This window comes from Ranitomeya imitator, chromosome 6 (genome assembly GCF_032444005.1).
Source record: "Ranitomeya imitator isolate aRanImi1 chromosome 6, aRanImi1.pri, whole genome shotgun sequence".
Classification (NCBI taxonomy): domain Eukaryota; kingdom Metazoa; phylum Chordata; class Amphibia; order Anura; family Dendrobatidae; genus Ranitomeya; species Ranitomeya imitator.
In genome coordinates, this window is record NC_091287.1 from 502,506,583 (window position 1) to 502,525,976 (window position 19,394).

General features: G+C 46.0%; 1 protein-coding gene across 9 annotated transcripts in view; it reads right to left on the minus strand.

Annotated features, from left to right (window-relative positions):
• The window catches only part of UBR5 (ubiquitin protein ligase E3 component n-recognin 5), a 110,623-nt gene that overhangs the window by 21,464 nt on the left and 69,765 nt on the right, over positions 1-19,394 (minus strand). For 8 of the 9 annotated variants that reach the window (XM_069731726.1, XM_069731727.1, XM_069731722.1 and 5 more), the window contains 21 exons: positions 17,708-17,799; positions 17,416-17,562; positions 13,681-13,799; positions 13,425-13,551; positions 13,084-13,213; positions 12,664-12,824; positions 12,062-12,301; positions 11,709-11,832; positions 10,426-10,537; positions 10,215-10,346; positions 9,886-10,143; positions 9,505-9,770; positions 9,009-9,220; positions 8,557-8,784; positions 8,365-8,438; positions 7,380-7,552; positions 6,963-7,076; positions 2,909-3,126; positions 2,584-2,704; positions 2,405-2,503; positions 2,088-2,331 (listed from right to left, as the gene is read on the minus strand). In XM_069731726.1, the coding sequence (XP_069587827.1) occupies positions 2,088-2,331; positions 2,405-2,503; positions 2,584-2,704; positions 2,909-3,126; positions 6,963-7,076; positions 7,380-7,552; positions 8,365-8,438; positions 8,557-8,784; positions 9,009-9,220; positions 9,505-9,770; positions 9,886-10,143; positions 10,215-10,346; positions 10,426-10,537; positions 11,709-11,832; positions 12,062-12,301; positions 12,664-12,824; positions 13,084-13,213; positions 13,425-13,551; positions 13,681-13,799; positions 17,416-17,562; positions 17,708-17,799 (3,391 nt within the window). The remainder of the gene's footprint in view (positions 1-2,087; positions 2,332-2,404; positions 2,504-2,583; positions 2,705-2,908; positions 3,127-6,962; positions 7,077-7,379; positions 7,553-8,364; positions 8,439-8,556; positions 8,785-9,008; positions 9,221-9,504; positions 9,771-9,885; positions 10,144-10,214; positions 10,347-10,425; positions 10,538-11,708; positions 11,833-12,061; positions 12,302-12,663; positions 12,825-13,083; positions 13,214-13,424; positions 13,552-13,680; positions 13,800-17,415; positions 17,563-17,707; positions 17,800-19,394) is intronic. The other variant, XM_069731724.1, reaches the window with a different exon arrangement.

Genomic DNA, 19,394 nt, shown 5'->3' on the forward strand with positions numbered 1-19,394 from the left:
AAGGAAAGACCAGGGCACCATAACTGACTGCCATGGGGGTCACGAAACTAGTGACTTTGTGATTCATCTGGGACGCAATCAGATCAACATTCAGAGTGCCTCACCTTTGAGAGATCTGTTCTCACACAGAAGAGCCGAGGCCACCTTCAGGGAGGAAGAGTGGTATACCGTGGGCTACCTGGGAAATGTGGAAGGAGAAGGGGATCTAGAAGAGGAACTGGAGTGTGCACTATTTTTGTACGTTATCTTTGATCTGACATGCTAAGGATGACTGATGGGTGTCGGTGATTTGTCCTGAGAAAGGATTGGAGCACTGGTGGCAGCTGACCGGTTACGTAAACGTTCAAGGCCCTGTACCATCGACTAGGAAACCTTAGCTAGGTCAGTTACTATTTGAAAAATAACAGTGCACTCTGTGGGATGGGGGGGTGCTTTTGTCCCAGGAGGAAGGCTCCTGTGAAACTTGCATGACGAAAGGGCTGCAATTTAGGCAGAAAGCACAGGCATAGTGGATAGTAATGGAGAGAGACTGGAGCAAGACTCCCTAAGACTGGACATATGTATAGACCTGGGGCTGAGGTGCTGTGGAGGGCCAAGACTAGGACGGAAGGAAGAAACACAGCCTGGCCAGAGCCTACCCAGTACTGGATGCAGAGCCTCGTCTGAGCTGGTCTGTTCGCCTAAGACAAGTCCTGCAGAAAAAAAAATGATGCTGTGGAGCTGCAGCAGGAGATGCAACACCGGAGACTGAGGCAGTAGTGAATGAGAAGGAAGGGGCAGGCCAAGTAAAGTGCATGCTGAAAGCCCACGCTGAGAGAGAACAAACAAGTGCTCCTATTGAGGGATACTGCACACGCCAGAGCCGATTTGAATGCCAGCACACAAGGGGGTTAAATTCAGAGTAATTTTCAGAGTGTTGGAAATCTCGCCGTGAAAAGGATGAGAGGATGTAGGTTGTTCTCCATCTATGCTGATGTCCCCACCGTCTTAAAGAGGGATTGAAGAAAGAGGGACTGTACTTGCTGACAGAGGTCCCGACTCCTTCCCCTCCTCACCTGGGGACTCCTGATGTAGTCCTCAAGATGGAGGTGGTCACTGGAAAGAGGATTCCTCCTCGCACTGTCATGGGTGCAGAAAACTGTCTGATCCTAGGAGAGGGCCGAGGTGAGGAACAGGCAACGACCAGCTGCCACAAACCACCCTGAGACACGGGGGGGGGAGGGGGTCATGTCCCACAGACCAGAGGGTACAATGTGGATGGCACCACACGCTCTCGGTACCTTATTTTTGTGAAAACTGGGTGACACGTTACACCCGGTTACCCTGATGAGTAACCTGAAAGACAAAAATGGATAAGACTCAGAAAATACAACAAGGTGACCTAAGGGGGGGGGGGGAAAAAAAAAAAAAACACCCAACAGATCTGCTGGAATCAGATCCAAGTTTGCCCCCTACTGACAGCAAGTTAAAACGCACAAGCTGTGTGCCAATCAATGAGTGTATACTGCTGAGAAGCCAGCTTTTTTTTTTTTTTTTTAATTTTTGCCAAGTGTCAACCTCCGAGCAACAGCAGCATACACCCATGGTTACCCGTGTCCCCCAATGCCATGAAGCGGTAAAATAAAAATTCACACCTCTCACCAGAAGCCCCAACTTATACAGGGATATCTGATTAATACATGCAGAATATTGTGCATCATGCAGGCCAGATAAATGGAAGATATGGCTTCTAAGGTGCACACACTTCCTGCCTTGTAATTCTTCTAGAGGACATAGCTGCTTGTAAAGGGTTGATTAGTTTCTCAGTACATACAGACTGCTACAACAAACAAGGTTGTTTTAGGATTTACCTTCATTGTGGCAGCTTTTAACCACCTTGTACTCCCTCCGATACATAAATCAGAAGAACCGATCTTACATAACCACCTTTCAATTGGCCACTCTGCTGTTGACAGCACTTCTCAGCTTGTTCGATTTCCACACTGCTATGCAATTTGACCACCAGGCAGCACCATTTTAGGGTCTATACCATAAATACAATAAGTAACTAACAGGGAAACCTATTTAGGGTTACAAAATGTCCTTACTGGTATGTGTTCCTTTATTGGCATTTTGGATACAGTCTAGACTGGGCAGCTTTTCATTAGATAGAAATGCTTGTGCAACTGCGGTATAGAAACTTCGGGCTACTCCACTGCCTTCTCCAGGCTCATCCTTGAAGGTGACCTTCACTCTGTGGACAGCCATTGGTGTTGTGGCACATCTTCTCCCAAAATGATTGTTTAACTGCCTCATGGTTTGCTGAATAAGGAGATCTCGATCTCTGTCAACCTGCGGCCAATATAAAATTGTCAATATATCGTCCATAAACCTCATACATCCACACATTCAAAATCATTCATACCTCCAATGTTAGGTCTCTAGACTGCTGATTTCTGAGCTTTTCCATTTCTCTTCTGAACTTGGATTCTTTTACTTCAAAACCACCTAATTCTGTTAGAATCTGGTACAAAAAAAACCCACACAAGAAGATTAACAGGTGTCACCAAGACAGACAACAGAACAAAGGGAAATGTAACTTACAGAACCGGGCTCGGCTCCAACATCTTCCATAAACACTCTTCCAAACAGTTCAAGAGATAATCTCCATCGTCCTAGCAGCATATCATGAGATATCACCATACCCATGAAACTGCACTGCGGCCTAAAAACAATTGGGCAAAAAAAAAAAAAAAAAAAAAAAAAGCGTAAATAAAATAGATGCAGGAAGAAGGCAATGAAAAGAAGAGGGAGGAACGGAAGGGGGCAAAAATAAGCAGCAAAAAAAAAAAAAAACACCACTTGTAGCATCCAGGTATTGCCCGGCCAACAATGTTAAACACTTGATAGCATGGCAAGTCAGGATTACCTGAATGATGTTAAAGGAGGACCCTCGCTCTCAGTCAGTCCAATTTCTGCCAATAGGCTGCTTTTTAATTGGGCTGCAAGATCGTGTGCAGAAGGTCCCGGCTTTGATATTTCCATTTCCTCTGTGGGAGCGCTCTCTTCCATTGAGTCCTTCTGCCTGATTTGCATACTCATGACATTTTTCAGGTTAGCAGCATAGGACATTTTAGTTGGCAGAACCTGCAGAAAAACAATATATCCATTAAGGTATAAGATACACGGGCAATTCACTGAAGAAAAAGGATTTTACAGTGCGTACACAAAATTCTCCTTTATCTTAGCCTCTAATTGGGGGACACCGGACCATGGGTGTTATCCTGCTGTCCACTAGGAGGCGACACCATGCATAATCTGAAAAAGATTAACCATGGCTCCTCTGCAGTATACACCCCTGGAAGGTGTTAGCCTTCTCCAGTTTTGTGCAAAAGCATTAGGAGGAAAGTAACATGAATAACATAACCATGCCTGTAAGGCGGCCACTACGTACGAGCTCAAAGAACAATATGAGAATTCAACAATAACAGCGGCCCGTAAAGGGCAACAGGGTGATCGTCCAGGTATGGAATGACTACTATGCCTCTGGAGTGCAGGACGTCCATGGTGGCTGCCATGACTTTGGTAAAGACTCTGGGAGCCGTGGAGAGTCCGATCGGGAGAGCCACGAACTGGTAGTGGTCCTGGTCGATTGCGAACCTGAGAAATCTGATGGGCGGGTGCAATCGGTATATGCAGGTATGCGTTTTGTATGTCTATGGAGGCAAGATATTTTTTCTTCTCCATGGACGCAATGATGGACCGAAGGGACTCCCATGCGGAAGTGACGGACCCGTACATATATTTGTTGAGTTTTTTTAGGTCCAGTATGGGCCGTACGTTGCCTCCTTTCTTGGGGACTACGAATAGATTGAAGTAGAACACTCGGAAGCGCTCAGCTGCGAGAACCGGTACTACGGTATGACTCCTGCTTGAAGAAGCGAGGAAACAGCTTGGTGGAAGGAACGAGTCTTGGCTGGCGGTTTTGGGGGGAACAGAGCGGAAGAATCGGTTCGGTGGGTTGGAAGTGAACTCTATCTTGTATCCGAAAGACACTAGTTCCCTGACCCACCTGTCTTCTGTAATAGGCAGTCAGGCTTGCTGAAAGAGCAGAAGTCGGCCGCCTACGAGTGGGATGTCTTCCGGAGTCCGTGAGTAATGATGAGGAGAAAGTCTGAGGTTTTCCTCCTTTAGGCTTTGACTGGCCTGCTTTTGACTGCCAGGTCTTGTCTGACCTTTGAGTCAACCATGAGTGGGGAACAGTTACGATCTTGTGCTGGACGCGAGACTGACCAGCCCGAAGATTTGCAAAAGGATCGGAATCAGGTTTGGTTATGCTTCTTTAAGTGCGTTTAGGTTTCAGTTGAGGGAGAGAAGTACTCTTACCCCCGGTGGCATTGGATATCTGTGTCCAACTTTTCACTGAAAAGTCGCCCACTGAGATACGGGAGTGAGGGACTTTGAGGCTGTGTCCGCTTTCCATTCCCGCAGCCAGAGGATACGCCGAATCGTGATGTCGTTTGATGCTATCCCCCTTGCTGAATCCGGAGCTGCATGAAGCATGTAATCTGCTACAACTGCTATTTGAACCGCCCGACAGCTCAGGAGCGGATGCTTGGAGGCCAGCTTGTAAATTTTGGGCCCAAGCCAGGATGGCCTTGGCAGCCCAAACTGAAGCGAACTCGGGAGCCAGGGAGGCCCCTGCAGCCTCAAAAATTAAACGAGCCATGCGTTCTACCTGCCGGTCTGCTGTGTCCCTGAGGGTTGAGCTATCTGGCAGTGAAAGGAGGGTCTGTGCTGCTAGTCTAGAGACTGGGGGGTCCACTTCGGGTGGATCTGTCCATTCTTTGGTGTCCTTCTGCGGGAAAGGGTAACTCTCCTCCAGATATTTGCGATTATCGAACTTCTCAGGTTGTGAGAGCTGCTTTTTAAGGATCGCCTTAAACTCTGGGAGGTTAGAGAAGACCTTAGGCGGTTTCAGAACTCCTTCAAAGGAAATCTTGTGTTCTGGGGCCTCCAGGGTTGGATCAGAAATGTCCAGCACCCAATGGATGGAACAGATTACGTCCTCAACTAGCGCTGTATTGCTAGGGGGAATTGGGATCAGGGACCCCTCCGTTTCCTTGTCAGAGTCACAGATGCCTTCCGAATCCTGTGTATTGCTGAGGCGTCTCCTGGTGGGTGAACTGGGGCAGAGGTCTTCTCTGGTCGGGGATCGCTGCGGAGATCTGCATTGTCTGTCCCTGGTAGGGGACGGTCTAGGTGATCTGGAACTGCGGTGTCTCTCCCTAGAGGGGGATGACCGTGTTCTATGGGATGACGCAGATGAACGTGACCTGTGGGTCCGCTTACGTTCTGACCTAGACATGGATGTGCCTGGGACGTCATGTCCCCGAGTCGAGTTCTCCCTTTGCTGGGTAATGTTCATAGCCAAGGCATGACCCTGCAGAGCCTGAAGCAATGTGGAGGTTAGGTTATCTATAGACTTCGTCATAGATTGCGACATCTGAGTAGCCTATTCCGGCGTGGCATTAGACACCGAACCATTGGCAGGGGCTTCTTGGGGCTCTGACAGTAGTCTGGATGCAGTCTCGGCAGTGTGGGTACGTGCTGCAACTGGGAAGAGCAGTCCTGCAGGCTGTGCAGAATGCATAAAAGCAGTCCTGCCTGGTTTTCTTGGACCTTGAGCCCGGCATAGTGCGTGAGAGGGGTGCCTATGCAGAGGGCCCTACAGGGGTGGCTATGCAGAGGAACCTATAGGGGGTCTTATAGGAATATGGAATCACAGCCGAGTAAGAACCCCAGCTGTGATCTTACCCACCAGTTTGCCCCTAGGTCCAGCGCCGAAGATCCAGTCCTGTGCCCCCCAGAGACTGGCTGGTCTGGACGCAGGGAGATGCAGGGTTAATCTTGTCCTGCAGAAGAAATGGCCGCCGAGGAGAAGAGGAAGAAGGAGAAAGGGGTCGAAGAGCGGAGAAAAAGGCAGCAGGGCTGTGTAAAAATGCGCCCTTTCAGTCTTGATCCGCCCCCTCTATGACACTGTAGAGTGTCATATCTGTCACCCGGGGGTGGGCGGCCCGGGGAAGGGGGTTGTCTTGGCAGAAACAAGGCGGCGGCCTAGGCTAGGCCAAAGCCGCAGCCTAAAGTAGATGCCTGATGCCCAAGAGGGCTGCAGGCTGGCACGGAAGTCTGGGAGGGGATCGGATCTGAACAAACCCTCCTGGATTTGAAAAGCAGGATAGCGGTGGGGCTATAAGTGGTAGGGGGGTGGGCAGAGACCGGGTGCAGGGAGCCCTGTGTCTCAGATGTGCCATGCCTGCCTGCACTCCCCCCGACCCCGACAGAGCCCGCAGCTAGGCTGGGATCCATGGATGCAGGCGCAGTGTGCTGGCCCATGTTGCTGGGAGCTGCAGAGTGCTACATGTACAGGCCCTACCTGAGGCGTCTCAACCTAATGCCCCCATCTCGACTTCAACTGGGTATCCTATAATAGGGGGCCGTGGAAGGAGCCATGCCGGGAGTCTCGCAGGAGACCCACTTTTTTTCATCTGTAATCCCGTCGGAGAAAAAAAAACAAAGTACAAAATTTTAGGTGTGCCTCCTATGCGACACTAAGCAAAAACTGGAGAATGCCAACGCCATCCAGGGGTGTATACTGTAGAGGAGGAGCCATGGTTAATCTTTTTCAGATTATGCATAGTGTCGCCTCCTAGTGGACAGCAGCATAACACCCATGGTCCTGTGTCCCCCAATGAGGTGACAGAGTAATCATGCAATGCAACACCAGCAAATACTGAGGGTAGTAAAGTGTAAAAGAATGCAAAAATGTTGATGTGAGGGATCTTTATTCATAGTCACTAACTTTGGAGATGACATTTTCCCCTACATACTGTGAGATGATCAGGATATATGGAGGATCTTACACTACACGATCAGACAGAGTGAGTGACCCAAGTGCAGCCCTGGCTGTGGCCTCGTCTCACCTCCAGGCAGTTCCTGTCTACTGTTACTTCTATCAGGCATTTTCCACTATTAGCTGAAGATGAATATAGACCTTGACTCGGCCGGCCAAACAAGTCTTCTTTCCGAGCATTTGGCTACAAATTGAAAAGAATCCCGTGATAGTCATGATTATATATTAATTTATATTTTACAATGGATTGATAAAGTTATGATGTATTAAAGTAGACAAAAGTGCAGAATGAACTATAGAGGAGAGGACATCTTCACTTGGCCGTGACCAAACAGATGTGATATAGTTACTATTTATCCCTACATCAGACATGAGATCAGCTAGGATCCTTTATTCAGGTACCAAAGGCTAAATATCAGGTACTATAATGATACCTTACACAATCGCTGAAGAACAAATGTTAAGATTTGGGAAAGCCATTTCTTACCTGCAGGAGATGTGGCTGATCAGCTAGAGGAATCGCTTCTGCAAGAGGAACCTCAAAAGGATTTGGTGGAATGCAACCAAGGAACGTCATGGAATCTGAGCGGCGGAAGAACGGGTGGTTCTGGCCTGTCTCTGAGGGCAAAGTGTCATCGTCCTTGTCATTCAATGTAGAACCTGAATCATAGAAACTTAATTAGGGGCAAATAAGAGGAAAATAAATCAACAGGTAATAAACCCGTCCCATCAGTGATCTTGCCTCATTACCGCTATGGTTATCAATATTAAGTTTCCTCAAAAGGTTCTAAACAGGTCAGAAAATAAAGTGGAATGAGCAATATATAACCCCTTAACGATCAGGAAATTTTTATTTTTTCTTTCAAGCCAATTTTATTTAGTGGAGGGATATAGTGAGAGAAAGTGGTACTTTAATATTCTTGTTCTTTCCATATCATTTTTCCCCCTCAAAAGGCCATTAAGATTTCTGGGGGAACTTTTACCTTAATTTTTCCATTGTACGTTGCTACATGTTAAATTATACCACAGCGGGGGGGGGGGTTTATTTTACCGACAGCGGATCCTGTCTGCTAAGACCACCTCTGCTACACCATACAGACCAAGGTTCATGTGAAGGATGCTAATAGCTTTATGTAGATGGCAAAAGAAAAGACAGAAGTGGTGATTAACTGCTTCTGTCTTCTCCCAAAGGTCACGAGTGACAGCTAGAGACCCAACTACCTCCTGTATGGTACGGCATTTTATTGGCCTGCATGCGGTGATCCTGATCACATTCAACAAGTTGCAAATACCTTTTGCACAATCTTGGGTTTATGAATATTTTCAGTGCAAATTGGTGTTACAAATCTTGTGATCATTCACGGCTTATTGATGGTCCTTATTGTAATTAGCAGAAGGTCTGACGAGACTTTAGTTAAATAGTCGTCCACCAGCCGACAGACCTAAAAGTCTATGGATTCATTTATACTAACTCTGGTTGGTGTCATCGTCATTTTCATGCTCAGAGTCTTCATTATCGAGACCAAGTTCCAACAGTTCTCTTGTCCTAGAAAGAACAAAATATATTTTTCAATGGTAAAACAAGGCAGATATTATCCATGCACCATTTCTTCTGCCTTGCGGTGACAAGCTGTAGTCACCATGCGGAAAGAAAACACACGTACCTCTTTCGCTCCAGTTGTGGGGTGTCCAATGTGGTCTGCTGGTTCATCGCTTTAATCCAGTAAATAAGAGCTTGAAAAACATATGCCACATGTTTTAGGGAGCAGACATCCAGCACTGGGAGAACATCCGAGTGTTCGTCATTGTGGGAGCGCATCAGTGATAGAGCGTAGTTCAGAAAGTCTCCACGTGCAGACATCCCCTGACGAGCGCTCAGTAGAGTGGCTCTTCTAGAAATACAGAGCAGAGCATTGAGGCACAGAGATGAGGCAAGTCTTGAATAATTTTAAGGGGCAGTTTTGTGTGGGGCTACATCTCAGACATAGGACACTCCTGTTAAACGCAATATCTGTCTCCAAAATGGTGGTCTTCTGACAAATAGAAAATAAAGTCTTGCTACAATTTTGACCAGAAAAACTGACATGCAAAACTTTGGAACAGAAATCCACATTACCTTCTACCCTCTAATGTCCGTAAACTAGCTTCTTCCCGTGCAGTCATCCTCTCCCTACGGGTGGGATTCTGGGATGCATGGAGAGGGTGGTTTGGGTGACCAGGATCTCCAGCGGAGGACAATGCAGACCCATAACGAAGCTGGGCCTCAGTAGAGTCCATGATGCTGACCATCCAGTTCCAGGTTGGAATAAGCTTTTCCTCTACAAAGTTCTGAAGATAAATTTACCAAAGGCAACAGTCACAAAAACAAGCATTAAAGTGTTAATCCGGCTCCACTCACATCCTCATCAGGAGGTGGAGACGAGACCCCTACAGATCTTTGCCAGCTCTCAAGCCCACAAGCGGCAGCTCCTGCGCATCTGTTCTAGTTAATAGTACAGAGGAACAATATCCATCACTCACAAGCGGGAAATATCTGTAGACATCACCGCTCATCTCCCGATAAGACAGAGGAGGTTTACCCTTTATAATTGATGGTACACAAGAACGCTTACCTGCAAATTAACAGCATCTTGGTAAGTCAGCTTCACAGCGGCAGGAATCTGGGAATACACCAGGTGGTTATACTTGGGGATCAAGCCCATTAAGTCTGATATTTGCCGAATTACTATGCTGTATGCTCGGGCTAGGCTGCTTGCTGATGTCAAGTAGCTGCTAGAGTTGCTCGCTTCAAGGGCGGCGGCGGCAGCTGCACTGGAGCTCATATTCCCGCTTCTTCGCAAGCTGGATGGTTCGATGTAAATGAGCGCCCCTGAGCTGGCTGCAGAATAAAAAGGAGTCTTATGAGCAATACAAAAACATAAAGGAAAAGTTCATTTTGTAATCAGATAATGGATCAGCATGGTGTTGGGGCATGCGATTTGATTTCCACTTGCCTGCTGGGGTGGAGGTACTAGATGGAGTAGTATTGGGGGCTCTTTGATTTTGTGTGTTCCTCACAGCCCACTGCATGGAACGAGGAGCCTGTGCAGCACCATTCGCATGGGTGCTGTTAGTTGACCTCTCTAAGGGCTCATCAATCATGAAAGTCTCCTGATCGAGGTCATCACTCTGACTACTACTGCTGTCTGAATCACTGGAGTCATTGGACTGAGAGTCATCTTCAGAGAAGAAAGCTGGGACGCTGCTTGCACCTGCATGGAATCAATGACAAATTTATCACATTGCTTTAGATACAGAGAAAGCGTGAAGTGCCGACACATACCCGCTTCTGAACCAGCTGTTGCTGCTGTCACCACACTTCTGCGGCCACTGGCATTGTCCTGGTTACTGTGATTGCTCTCACTGTCACTTTCAGTCTCTGCAGCAGCCAGGAGATCCAGCTCCATATCACTCCCTAAGGAACAGTTTGCAGTTTACTTTCAGAGTAGTCAGGAGTCATTAGGCTTAGACCGCAGTCACACATTGCAAATTACCATCCTCATCGTGTTCGTCGTGCTGTCCTTCAGCCTCTGCATTCTCCTCCCCATGCTCCTCTTGCTCATCATGGTGGTCTTCCTCACCTGCCACTCCCTCTACTACCTCCACCTGAAAGTAAACCACAAGGGGGACCATGACAAAAGGCAGCAGTGACTGGCTAGTTTAAAGGGATGTCACTCATACACAAAATTACAAAAGCTTGGACAAAGTCACGGAGCCAACCTTGACATACAGAGAGTCTATAATTGAGGAAGTTCTCCCTTATAAAATATAACGATTAACTTTCATATAGAAAAAACCTTAAGGGGGTCATACATTTTCGGTAATAAAATGTTGGAATAATATTGTTATGCAAGCGCAGTAAAAAGCATATGACCCAATGGCCTAAACTAAATATGTAATCGCAAATGTTAAAAAAAAACCTTGAATAAAGATAAGTATAATTCCAACAAAGGTGCTCCCCCACAAGCACAGGACACCCCACAGCCAATTTCTCCACATGCATGGTATGATGACCCTACTGTACCCCCTCTGCCTCAATCCTGCCAACAAAGAATGGTGACCCCCATCACAGTACGATTCTCCAACTGTAAGCCCCAAAGAGCTTCCATACAGTATAATGGTCCCACTTACTGCACTTTATGGGGCCCATTATACTGTATGGAGCACAATGTGGTGCCCATTATACTGTATCGAGCACCAACAGGCCCCACAGTGCTTTATACAGTATAACAGGCCCCACATTAAAACACCTCGACCATTTCCCCCGCTGATCCGGTCGCTTCATATACGATGTACATCTTGGTACAATGAGTGCTGTAATGACTTAATCGTGCCGGCTGCGCGGGATCGAAGGCCAAATATACTCACGCTGCAGGCCAGAGTTTGACATTATGTAATCGTGCCAGTCACTTCTGCATCGGGAAAGTGGTGTCAACTCAGTCAAAACATGTGCACGATGTGCAGGTGCCCTGCACATTTTGTTGATTAGGATCGGAGACCTGCATAATACCTGCCACCATCAGTGCTCACTACCAACGTGAAAAGAAGCGAAGCGGCAAAGTTTCCGAAAACCCCTATTCCCCATCAGCTTTTCAAATCCAAGTCTTGGGGGAGTGAGTCAAAAGTGCATGCATGGTGTATTTTTTTCCTTCATTCATATTGCCTTTATTATATACACAATACAAACATACCGCCGTGTGAACATCACAAAAGTCAGAATTAAACATGACTTGCTTATTGTCTACATAATCCTACAAAAGCTGCACCATCACGTTACCTCTTCTACATCGGCAGACACTATGTCGTCCTGCTCTTCGTCTCTGCTTCTCACAGGTTGTGACTGACTGATCCTTCTCTGCTGTGGATTTCTAATGATATATGAAGACTGGGACTGGTTGGAACTATACATAAAAAACAAAAAAAAAAAAAAAACACTTTAGTGACAGAAAAACTGCCAATACGGCCACCAAAACACTTATCTAAGAACGTCAGTGTCCAAGTCTCCCCCTCCACCACACTTCCCAAGAATTCGATGCAACATCTTACAGCATTGTTTTGGTCCCAAAATGCACTTAAAAAAAAGTAAACAGGACTGGCAGGAACAATGTATAGAGTCTGATAAATCCTCACTTGCTGGATTGGTCAGATGATGGTCTTGGAGGAAGAGGTTCCACTGAGAAAAGCTCCTCACTCCCTTGCATGGCATCGATGCTTGTGCTGGCCAGTGTGAAGGGGGCAGTCGGACGTGCGATTCCCATTCTCACAGGGACAATGAGCGACTCGGCAACATTACACAGCTCCTCCACTGCGTACGGAAGCAATGCCTGGAAAACTCTTTTACATTTGCCAATAGGTTGTGGAATAAAATTGCTGGGGGGAAAAAAAAAAAAAAAAAAAAATCAAAACCGTTAAACCATGGCCATCTCTAAAGCCCAATACTAGCGGGTAAATCAAATAGAGTCTAAATTTTAGTACAAATATTCCCAAGCTGAATATCCCATCCAAGTAGTATGAATTCAACCCTGCATATTGCCAAGTCTGCAGAAAGTTAACTTCTCATTCAGTTGAAATGAATGGGAGACAAAGCGCCGGATTCGACAACGGCCACTAAGCAATATATGGGGAGCTGCTGTGTTCTGCCTTTATGTCGCTTATGTCCGCCCAGCTGATCGGTGAGGGACACCTACAGATAGAACAAACCCTTTGAATACCTATCACAGCTGAAGACTTACTTTTTCTTTTTGGAGGAAGCCATTTCGACACTGAGAATAACAAAGACGCGAGCGACAGAACGCAAAAATCGCATTGTGACCGCTACGGCCTCCTCCCTACGCCCAGGATTGTACTTGTTCTGAAGTTCTTTCACAAGTGTTCCAAGCAATGTGTCCAAAAGCTAAGAAAAAAGATGGAAAATACTAGTAAGTTTCTGGAGACATTTTATTTAACGCTTCATTGGGGGACACAGGTAACCCAATGAATGATCATGGAAAGATTGTACAGCGAGTACCAAATGATTTCCATTGACATTATAACAATCACAATGGCACAAAAATGCTTAATCTTTAACAATATGCATCACCCCACAGCATTACCAGCTAAGCAAAATGGAACATTGCTTTAAGCTCTCGATTTCTGCAAGAAGCAACACTTACCAGGATGTCTGCCGTGCACTTGACAATGAGACAGTGAGTGAAACAGTCCAGGCGAATGGTACCGCTCTGCTGGTTTAGATACACTTGTTCCTCTGGGAGAAGGTGACCAATTCGGCTGCTTGCACTAAGACTTGAGAAAAGAAATTGTTTATTAGTTTGGAAATCTTCATAGTGAATGTTTGTGAGCAATCTGGTTGGGGGCTATAACCACTTCTGGGGGATTCATCTGAATGGATCCCTTGGCCACCTGCAGAGATCAGAGTGGCTTTTTAAGAAGAGGCTGCCCAATAGGGGAAACCAGTTTAATATTCTTTACATTAAAGTGGAAAAGAATAACTCACGGGTCTTTGTTTTCTTGGGATCCAAACATGATCATGGATTTAAGTGCATTCCAGTCTTGTAAGACACGTTCAAGGGCAAGTTGTGCAAATCTTGGGGGCTCCAAATCATGGTCTGGCATGTCAGAATCTGGCAGAAACATTCACCACAGGATTATCATTGCCATATTTAAATTATAATTAACTGCATAAATAGATTTCACACATGAAGATATTCGGATATGTGGATAATATCAAAGTGCAAGAATTAAGAATATACCTTCAGGATTGGCTGCTTTGCGATTTCGGTCTTCGCGTATACGGGGTGGTCTGTACTGGCAGTGCTCAACTGTTTGCCTGGCGACAGTCTGCACCAAGAACAGTAGTAGGTGCTCCCCTCTGAAAATAAGGGAAATATAAACCTGAATGTAAAATGAATGGTTTCAATAAAACCTAGCAGTTATGCAGAAAAGGGTTTAAGGATGGCCAAAGAAATCTTCATCTCAATGCATGTTTAGTGCCGGAACCTAAACTAATTTCTAATATGCTTGCATTAAAAATTCTGTCTCGTTCCATGACTGCATTAAATGCTTATATATTTTTTTTCTTCTTTATATATTCTGTGTGATGACACTTATGTCATCGGGACAGACAGTGCGCTCTAACTGGAGAGCGCACCTTCATGATACCTAGTGTGCAGAGAGCAGAATAGCCCCCACAAATGACGTGAACTGCTCCACCACCGCAAGTGACTGCACACCGCCAGGTATTCTTGCAGCGCGCTCTCCTGTGTTGCCAGCTCGTCACTACTGATCTGAGCCAGCAAAGCATGACGCACTGATTCTGCACAGTGAACAGGTACAGACCAGGGACTAGCCAAGCCTCTGAAACAAGCATCACACTTCATTTCAGGGAAGGGGCAGAGGCAGCGACTCTGCCCCCTAATGATGGTTTGTTGTCTATCCCAGCATGCACTGGGATACACAAAAATATAATCACAGGAAGAAAGGGAAAAAAGGGATGTAGTTACTTACCGGTAACGGGATATCTCAGAGCCCATGATGGCACCACAGAGAGAGGGGATCCACTCAAGGACAGGAAACCTACAGATAAGGGCGGTACCTCTCCCACATCAGTTTACAGAGCACGAGGGGACCTCCATGTTAATAGAATATTCAACATTACTATGAAGCTTAACAGAAACACCCTGTGACTACATAGAAGTAACAAAATTAGCGAAAATAAGTGTGAACACCCACACGTGAAGGGAGGGAATGTATGGGTGCAGTCATGGGCTCTGAGGAATCCTGTTACCGGTAAGTAACCAAGTCTTTCCCCTTCCCCCATGACGGCACCATGGAAAGATTTGCAGAGAATGTAACATTAGGGAGGGACCACCGCTTCCAGAAACCTTCTACCAAACGTAAGGTCTGAAGAAGAGGCTAGATCCAGCCAATAGTGATTGAAGAATGTAGAGGGAAGGGGAGAATGTAGCGGCTCTACAGATCTGTTCTATTGAGGCACCGCCTCTTTCTGCCCAGGAGGCTGCCACTGCCCTCGTCGAATGAGCTTTTATTTTCTCTGGGGAGGCCGCACCATGTGAGGAGTATGACAGCGAGATGATGTCCCTTATCCATCTTGCCCTTAGAAGCTTTTTGCCCCTTACGAGGACCCTGAAAGCACACAGAGCAATCCTACCCATTTAGTGTGTGTAATACTCTTCCCTATTATTGGGACAAAAAGAAGGGAGGGAGATCTCCAGAGAACTATGAAAACACCACCACTTTCGGTAGGTAGGCTGGTTAATAACCCTATTCTCCAAGATTTACGTGAAGGGAGGGCTGGCTGATAATACCTGGATGTGACTGATCCTACGAGCTGATGTGAGAGCTACTAGAAGTGATGTTTTAAGGCACAGGATTCTCAGCGAAGACTACCAGAGGTTCGAAAGGAAGCTTGTTTAGGGCTGTAAGGACCAAGTTTAAATCCCAAGGCGTACTCCGAGATGGAGGCACGACTGCTGCCCAGTGTGTAAACCAAGAGTCCCAGACGCCAGCCATAGGCACCTTTGGGAGGGGTGCAGTGTGTCCGCAGACAGAAACCGGCCCATACACTGGTGGTGAGGACGCATCCATGCCCCGAATGGATTACTCAGTCATGCATGGCAACACCGCGTCATAGGGGCACAACTGCACTACATCCCAGAAGTGCCAGGCGCACATCTGTCCAGCCTCAGCGCAGACAGGCTGTCTGCAGAGCCACGAGGATTTCCGGCAAAGAGGATTTTGGGAGAGGCAACATCCAGAGAGCCTCTTCTCTGCTGCCTCTCCCCTCACACTCTAAAGGCACACTGACCCCAGCGGTGGTGCCTCAGGATACCAAGCCAGCCGAGGCAGGGAACCCCCGCTGCTTGGATCGGTCTGGCATCCCATGACGATCCCAGGTATGTCTTTCTTTGCAGGTACGCAGACTGTAGGCCCTCCATCTAGGACAAGAAACCAACTGATGCGGGGAGAGATACCACCCATTTTATCTGTATGTTTACAGTCCTTGAAAGGCAGATCCCCACTCTCCGTGGTGCCATCATTGGGTAAGCAGAAATACAACATTTAATGTAGTCAGGGAACATTGAGAATTCCCTAAAGCAAGCATATTAAAATTTATTATAGATATCAATCTATTCTAAACTCTGCTGCCCGACTAATCCACCTGTCCCCCCGCTATTCCCCAGATTCTCACCTCTGTCAATCCCTTCACTGGCTCCCCATTGCCCAGAGACTCCAGTACAAAACCCTAACCATGACATAAAAAAGCCATCCACAACCTGTCTCCTCCATACATCTGTGACCTAGTCTCCCGGTACTCTCCTGCACGCAACCTCCGATCCTCACAAGATCTCCTTCTCTATTCCCCGCTTCCCACAATCGTATACAAGATTTCTCTCGCGTATCACCCCTACTCTGGAACGCTCTACCACAACATATCAGACTCACCTACCATGGAAACCTTCAAAAAGAACCTGAAGAGCCACCTCTTCCGACAAGCCTACAACCTACAGTAACCACCGATCGACCAAACCACTGCATGACCAGCTCTATCCTCACCTACTGTATCCTCACCCATCCCTTGTAGATTGTGAGCCCTCGCGGGCAGGGTCCTCTCTCCTCCTGTACCAGTCATGACTTGTATTGCTTAAGATTATTGCACTTGTTTTTATTATGTATACCCCTCCTCACATGTAAAGCGCCATGGAATAAATGGTGCAATAATAATAATAATAATAATAATAATAATTAATAAATAGATCGGGATTTAGATGAAAAATTTATTTGGCCTTCAGATCACCAATGGGTTCACACTGCGTTGTGTGAACCCGTTTAACGGGCTACGTTACACCGCGGCATAACGCGGTGTAACGTAGTCCGTTAACGCCGCCATTACAAGCAATGGCGAGCGCATCGCAAGCGCACGCCCACAATGGGCGTGCGCTAGCGATGTGCCGTCATTGAGTGACGGACCCGAGACGCCGCCTGCAGCATTTTCGGGCCCGTCACTGCTAGCTCGCCGCTAGCGCAGATGGAGCTAGGAGAAGCTCCATCTGCGCTAGCGCTGTGCAAGTGCCGGCACTTGCGTTAGTGCAGTCCGTTTAATGGATATGTTGAACGGACTGCACTAACGTAGTGTGAACCTAGCCTATTAAGGCAAGTCAGCAGCGTAACATGAAAGGCCCTGTTCTCGAGATGGATAAGTGATCCATCTATCAGTCGTTTAGCACATCCTTTAGACGTGCCCCAAATGTCTGATTTGGGAATACCTATAATGGATTGAAATGGTTAACTTGAGATCTATCTAAAAAAAAAAAAAAGTGTTAGTTTTTTTCTCTAAGCGAATCAAAATTCACAACCTTAGATTATACTCAAATTTTATGGTGGTAATGCAAGTGAAGAAGCCATAAGCAAATGAAATAAAGACATTAAACATGTATTCGGGCCATCAGGAAAGGACGATACGTTACCTGCTGTTTGGCATTGTGACTAGGTTAGTGATAGTCAGTAGTCTGTACAGTAAATCGAGACGAGCAGACTTTTGGCCAGCAATTAAGGTTTTACATTTGCACTTTTCCCAGCAATCACAATAGGCCGTTGGTGACGTTCGCTTTAACCTAGAATTCAAGCAAGCAAAAATTTAACTTTGGTTTTTTAATACACTATATAAAGAAAACTTGTTTGTTTACAAAAAAGAAAAAAACAATTGAGATAAGAGTACACATTGCCAATTAAGGAAAGGTAGACGGGTAACCAACGTACTTGCAGTCGTGTCCTTTGTGGCAGACCCGAGCGCACTCCGTACAACAGCAGAGAGACTCCAATAAGCCGCAGGTTCGGCACTCAAAAATGTCCTGACAACAGAGCAAGTTACAAAATGTTTGGACAGGAATCAAATGAGAGATTGGCGTATTCAATTAAGCATATGGTTTATTATATACTCGACGAAAGGTTTTTTATGTTTTTCCACATTTAAACACAGACCCTTTGATCAACATTAAGGGGGTTGTCTGGTCCAAATTGATAAGTCTTCAGTTACTCTGATTGCAGACTTATGAATCCCCCCGGACACTTGCTGTGCACAACATGGATTCATGCTCTGGCTAGTGGGCGCAGCTTCGTTCTGCATACACTTGTATGGAGCGAGGTAGCGACTTGTCTACTGACGCAGCTGTTCAAAGGGTGTGGCCGAGGATGCAGCCTCACTATACAAAATGTATGGAGCGCAAAGGCACAAAGGAGGGCAACAAAATTAATAAAGGGGATGGGAGAACTACAATACCCAGATAGATTAGCGAAATTAAGATTTAGTCTAGAAAAAAGACGACTGAGGGGCGATTTAATAACCAATGTATAAGTATATAAGGGGACAATACAAATATCTCGCTGAGGATCTGTTTATACCAAGGAAGGTGACGGGCACAAGGGGGCATTCTTTGCGTCTGGAGGACAGAAGGTTTTTCCACCAACATAGAAGAGGATTCTTTACTGTTAGGGCGGTGAGAATCTGGAATTGCTTGCCTGAGGAGGTGGTGATGGCGAACTCAGTCGAGGGGTTCAAGAGAGGCCTGGATGTCTTCCTGGAGCAGAACAATATTGTATCATACAATTATTAGGTTCTGTAGAAGGACGTAGATCTGGGGATTTATTATGATGGAATATAGGCTGAACTGGATGGACAAATGTCTTTTTTCGGCCTTACTAACTATGTTACTATGACACGACCACTGGCCGGAAGTATGTATAAAATTGTACACGCCCTCCAGTCCTAGGTCAGAAACCGGAGAATCCCCGCAGCACGGAATGCGTATGCTGGGGGATTCATAAGTCTGTAGTCACACAGTGACTGCAGACTATAGATTTGGACCAGACAACACCTTTAATCACAGCATCTAACAGAAAGTCTGATTCTGGCAGATATAGCAGGGTATCTGCTGTATAATAGCTGACACAGCTCTGCTGACTGCAACGTACAATTATAGTACAGTCCCTATAATGTAAAAGTTGCGTAAACTGGGGATTCATGAGCGGAATTTTTATAGTCCCTTTTGCATAGACTGTTTGCATTAAGTTTATCAAAGCGCTGGCCAAAGTTTGACAATTTTTTTTTTTTTTTTTTTTTTTTTTTAAATACACGTTTTAGTTTTTATTGACTCTAACCTTCGTCAGGCTGCATAATTTTACAACGTTAACAGGCTGCAGAGGTACAATTGTACCTTCATATATTTTATTGAAATTTGGCCAATATATTCTGGACCAAAACTGCAGAGATGTCACAAAATTTCAGCCCTCTACGGCTTTTCAAAAAAAAAAAAAAAAAAGTTATTGCAATTTTAAAACGGAATAGTTATAATTGTACCTACTCAGCCGGACGAAGGTTAAAATCTGCAGTTGTAAGTCTGACTTAGACGCATTTGCAAAAGCAAAGCACGGTCACATTCCCAACCAT